The sequence below is a fragment of the Arachis ipaensis genome, chromosome B07, assembly GCF_000816755.2.
Source record: "Arachis ipaensis cultivar K30076 chromosome B07, Araip1.1, whole genome shotgun sequence".
NCBI lineage: Eukaryota > Viridiplantae > Streptophyta > Magnoliopsida > Fabales > Fabaceae > Arachis > Arachis ipaensis.
In genome coordinates, this window is record NC_029791.2 from 114,721,337 (window position 1) to 114,726,848 (window position 5,512).

At 36.0% G+C, this 5,512-nt stretch overlaps 2 protein-coding genes across 2 annotated transcripts; one reads left to right on the forward strand and one right to left on the reverse strand.

Moving 5' to 3' along the window:
* LOC107605931 (rust resistance kinase Lr10-like) lies at positions 1,685–4,298 on the reverse strand. The gene is made up of 3 exons (XM_016307878.2): positions 3,451–4,298; positions 3,234–3,263; positions 1,685–3,071 (listed from the first exon to the last, which is right to left on the reverse strand). Exons 1-3 carry the CDS (start codon positions 4,160–4,162, stop codon positions 1,951–1,953), a joined length of 1,863 nt encoding a protein of 620 aa, XP_016163364.1. The 5' UTR covers positions 4,163–4,298; the 3' UTR covers positions 1,685–1,950.
* On the forward strand, positions 4,308–5,276 carry LOC107607710 (rust resistance kinase Lr10-like). Its single transcript, XM_016309632.2, has one exon. The coding sequence runs from the start codon at positions 4,408–4,410 to the stop codon at positions 5,140–5,142; it is 735 nt and encodes a 244-aa protein (XP_016165118.2). The 5' UTR covers positions 4,308–4,407; the 3' UTR covers positions 5,143–5,276.

Below are 5,512 nucleotides of genomic sequence, written 5' to 3' on the forward strand. Positions count from 1 at the left end.
GGCATCAAAATAAGTCAAACATCATTATAAACCAAATGCCAAATGAGGATTAACTAATCATGATAAACCAAAACCAAATGCAGTTTAAGCAGCAACCATAGTGAATGCAATAACAACATGCATTCTTTGAACAAGGGTGATCATGAATTTTCAATTTTGAAAATTTCAACCCTTGTTCCCCTGTTTTTCCAGCCCCTGTTTCGTTCCAATTTCAATTTTGGAACCTAAATTTTCTCCCCTTTTTGTCATCATGGGGACACCTGCACAAAATATGATCATGGAAAACAGGATATGCAATATGAAAGTCCAAATCATAATTATTCGATATTACGATTTTAAATGAGTAAATCGATTTTACAAAATTTATACTAGGTCTAACAATTTTACTATTTAAATCTTATTAAAATTTTACGTTTTAACGCGTACTTAATTTACTTTTTTGATTTCACATAAAATTTCGATTTTTTCTGCCTGGTTGATTGGTATTGTCACTCTTTATCTATCTCTCCGAAATTGACGTTGCAACTTGCAAGTTGCAGCACGACCTTGTCAAAGTCTGATTTTTGTTTTATGGGTAACTAGTGAGTGGATTTTGTGACACTGAATTCTTGTTATACTTTCAACCTTCAAGTTTTTATTTTTAAAAATAGTTTATTACAATTGATTTTTAAAAAATAACTTATATTAATGTGAACCTTTCACAGCCAAAATAATCTATCTTAAGGCACTAAAAACTTTTGTAACTTATATAGTGCAAATATATATGGTGTGATTCGATGGGAAAACTGAAGTCTGGATATACAGTTGTTTACATATAGATATTTGACACTCCCATAAAGGTGTAAGAACACCATACTTGCATAAAGAGAAAATTAATTGTTGGAACAGAGTTTAAAAAAGAGAGATAGATGGAGAATGAGTTCTTAAAAAAGGCCTCACTAGCGGCTGGAAAACATGATGGCAAACTACCAAACTAAGCTAACATAACAGTATAACACTACATACAATTTACTCCATGTAGCTAACTGTAATACAAGCCAATTAGCATTTATATTTAGATGATATCATCAAGTGATTTTTATTTGACAAGTTAAAGAAAATACAAATTTTTCACACCACTCTAGTTAAAAATCAATCCAATTCTTGAATCACTCCTAAATCTTGGGTAATCTTGTTTAGAAGATATTTTAGATTATTTTGATTTATTCATGTTTCTAGTATCTCACTCCATTATTGTTTATTATTAGAAGAGAAAAAAGTATTGTAATACTAATACCTATAGTAGTGATGAATCGTTAAAATAATAGGAAAACCATTGGAACTAATCCTTCTTGAAACCTTTGCAAAAAATAAAATAATAAAAAGGTCAATGATGCTATTAGGCCTAGGATCGGATTTCTTTGATTTGCTTGCTTCTATGCTACATTTCACATTATAATGATGCAAAGGTAAGAATGCTTAACGGGACATATCTAAATGAGTGTGAGTATTACTTGGCTATCTCGATGTGTATGTGTGTGTATGTGATTCACAAAAGAGTGACAATGTTGCGTGAACAAATTAATGGTGATGACTAGTGAGTGGACTTGTGTGATAGTGATAGTCAACTCCTCCTTAATCCTTATGGACAATTATGGGAATTACAGACATTTGACACTCACATAAAAGTGTAAGAACACCATACTTGTTGCAAAAACAGAAAAGTAATTATTGGAACAGAGTTTAAAACAAAAAGAGACAGAGAAGGAGTTCTAAAGAAGACCTCACCATCTGCTAGAAAATATGAGGGCAAACTACCAAACTAGGCTAACATAACAGTACATACAATTTACTCCATGTTGCTAACTATAATACAAGCCAATTAGCCAAATATATTTGGATGATATCAAGTGAGTTTTATTTGACTAGTTAAAGAAAATACAAACTTTTCATATCACTCCAAGTTAAAAGTTAATCTAACTCTTGGATCACTTCTAAATCTTGGGTAATTTGTCTTGCAGGCACACTAATTTTAGCATATTTTCTTGAAGGCCCTGTGGAAGCAAAAGGATTAGGAGGTTTTGGTAATGTGTCTTGGTCTCCCTCCAACATTTGAAGCACTGTCTGCATTGATGGTCGATCCACTGCATGCCATTGGATGCACCAAAGTCCCACTGTTGCTAGTTTCTTAGCAATTTTAGCATCTTCTTCATCTTCAATATGAATTCTGATTTCATCAGTCTCTTCTAAAATACTATGCATCCATTCTGGATAGTAAACATGGCTACTGTTTTCTTCTATATCCTCTGTGATCTTCTTTCCTCCAATTGTTTCTAGCAGCATCATTCCATAACTGTAAACATCAGACTTGTAAGATACATTTCCAAAGTTCCTTGAGAAAACTTCGGGCGCAATGTACCCCAAAGTTCCTCTAGCTGCTGTCATTGACACTACACTTTGATCCTTGGAGCATAATTTAGCTAGACCGAAATCACAAATTTTTGGAGTAAAGTTGTGATCTAGCAACACATTTTGAGGTTTGATATCAAAATGGAGAATGCGTTGATCACAACCTTGGTGAAGATACTCAATTCCTTTAGCTACACCTAGAGCAATCTCTTGCAACTTCTTCCAGCCCAAAAAGTTTTGCTTGTTGTCGGGCAAATTTATGAACTTCTGCAGCGAAGAATTCGGCAAGAATTCATAGACAAGAGCTCTTCTGAACCCATCAGCACAGAAACCAACCAACCGGACAATATTGACATGGTGGATTCTACCAATTATACCAACTTCATTGACAAACTCCTCCCCATTTCCCTGGGAATTATTCAGCATTTTCACCGCAATAGGAAATTCTTTTGAGATGCTTCCTTTGAAGACAGTTCCATAGGCGCCCTCTCCTAACTTGTACCCAAAGTTGTTGGTGATTCTCTTGATTTCAGTGTAAGAATATCTGGTTGGTTTTTGAGCCCTGTAATCTTCAAGAAATTTTTCAATAATTGCTTGTTTTTCCTTTTGCATTATGCAAGAGTCATAGATGTAATAAATCGCTCCGGTCAGTAGGACAAGCAAAAACGATCCAAGTACTGATCCTGCATTCATCAAAACTACATCTTCAGAAAATGATCCAAGTGTATTGGATGTGTTTGGAATTGATAAAAATTGGAAATTCTTTAGACACGATATTGGATGATTTTCGGTAATATGTGATCCAAATGCAGTTTATATAAGCATAACAAGAACTGAGAGCTAACCTATTGTGGTTACTAGAGCTGTTGATGAATCTGCAAAGAATACAGGCAAAACTTAGTAATCAATTGCATTGGAATTAAACATAACATTTCCACGTGTTTCAACAACAATTAATGAATGTCATATTAGTCAAGTAAAAGCTGGATAAACCTCCAGGATTTTAGTTTGAGCTTAAGAATTCAGTTGAAGAAAGAATGGAAGTATGAAAAGCATGTGTACCCCTGTGGATGACATTAGCAAGACAATCAAGTTGATTCTTGGTGCTGTTGTTCCAGCTGCACCTTTTGCCCTCCGATTCACATTGTTGACAGCTTGGTTCAGACCAAAACAAAACAAGAGTATCTTTCAGAGCTGGAACAAGTGCATCTGGGAGGGATGAAATATTGAACATTTTGGTGCAAGGAAACAGGGTTGTCAGGTCATGGATAGAATTCCAAGATGAAATGGCATATACTTGACTGGTTGAGCTGCTTAGGCATGGAATCATGATGTCATTGTTTATATATGTGTCCATTGCCACTGGTGAACAGTTGAAGAAGTGATAGTCATCACCCTCCTCAACTAGCATGCGCTGGAAAGGGAAAACTAAGACAGAGATATTACTGAGGTTATGGAGCTGCTTTGGAAGGCAGGAAGATGGAGGGGTTAATTCAATTGTTTGTTTTATATAGTCAATGTGTTTGACATTGAAGGTCACTGATTCAGGGAGCTCAAGAAACAGTTTCTCATCATCACTAGTACCTGAGCAAACCAAATCAAAGCCCGGATAGCCACAGCTTTGTGACTGACGGCCTTTGATTCTAAAAGGGAATCGAATTTCTTGATTTCCGCACAAGAAATCCGGACAGGTAGTATCACTATTAGAGCCAACATGAACTACACCAAAGCAAGAAAGGAGGAAAGTGGAGACTAAGATCAAATAACTATCCATGTAATTAAACTCTAATCACGATGCGGATTCAGAGATGTCTCAAGTTTAAAAGGATCTGAAAAACTGACTGAGTCCACAACTTCAATTAGCATTAAGTAGCTTAAAATTAAGTATTGAGTTGACTGGGTGAACCGTGATAGTGATAGTCAACAACAGTTGATTTGGATGAAGGAGCATGTAAGTTTCCATGGTTAGTCCTCCTTTATCAAGTGAGATTAGTCACGGCCAGCTGCTCTGCTCTACTGATGACCAAAGAAATGTCATCCGTTGTTGTGTTGTTGTTATCGTGCCTGTGCTTGTTCATCACCACGCTCTACACCATTTCCCTTGGAGTAGCACGTGGAATTGAATACTTGCATAATGGGTGTGACATGAAAATTCTGCACTTTGACATCAAGCCTCACAATATTCTTTTGGATGAGAACTTCAACCCAAAAGTCTCTGATTTTGGACTTGCAAGGCTATCTCCCACTGATAAAAGCATTGTGTCTCTGACTGCAGCAAGAGGAACCATAGGGTACATGGCTCCTGAGCTTTTCTACAGAAATGTTGGCGCAATCTCATACAAAGCCGATGTCTATAGCTTTGGGATGTTGTTAATGGAGATGGCTAGTAGAAGGAAGAATTTGAATGCACAGACTGAAAATTCCAGCCAAATATATTTTCCCTTCTGGGTTTATGATGAATTGCAGGATGGAAGGGAAATAACAATAGAAAATGACACAGATGAAGAGATGAAGTTGGCAAAAAGAATGATGATTGTGGCATTGTGGTGTATACAAACAAGGCCTAATGATCGACCTTCAATGAAGAGAGTTGTGGAGATGCTAGAACAAGATGATGACTTAGAAATGCCTCCAAAACCGTACTTCTACCCACTTGATGCACTCACAGAAGAGAATGTTGAAGATACTACAACTCATAACAGTTCAAAGTTATCCTTTGGTGACATCTCTTCAGTTAGTGATTCAAAGGAATAGAAATAATCTGTCTGGACTCTACTTTGATATAATGTTGCATGCTCTGGATCTAGCTAGCTTATGTCTTTGGCTATGTTGTGTATATTAGTATTTCTGATGTATATGATGACAATAAATTCAACCAACTTTTTTTATTTTGGTGGAAACTCATATTGGGTTTGAAACTATGAAAGATTTTTGGGGGAGATTAGGCTATTATCCTGTAGGATTATAGATACTATTGGGTATAAGGGAGGAATTTGGTTCCTCTCTGCTAATTTAAAATTTTCTTGTAAAATTCTTTGGACTATGAATCAATTTGTAACATTGGAAATTGATAGTGGTGGGAGAAGATGGATTTGCAGTGTGGTTTATGGTAGCCCTCAAGCCG

Coding starts and splice junctions, on each gene's coding strand:
- LOC107605931 (XM_016307878.2), bottom strand. CDS start 4,162: ATGGATAGTTATTTGATCTTAGTCTCCACTTTCCTCCTTTCTTGCTTT. Junction 3,264..3,450: donor TGCTAATGTCATCCACAGGG/GTACACATGCTT, acceptor TATTCTTTGCAG/ATTCATCAACAGCTCTAGTA. Junction 3,072..3,233: donor AGCTCTAGTAACCACAATAG/GTTAGCTCTCAG, acceptor TGATGAATGCAG/GATCAGTACTTGGATCGTTT.
- LOC107607710 (XM_016309632.2), top strand. CDS start 4,408: ATGACCAAAGAAATGTCATCCGTTGTTGTGTTGTTGTTATCGTGCCTG.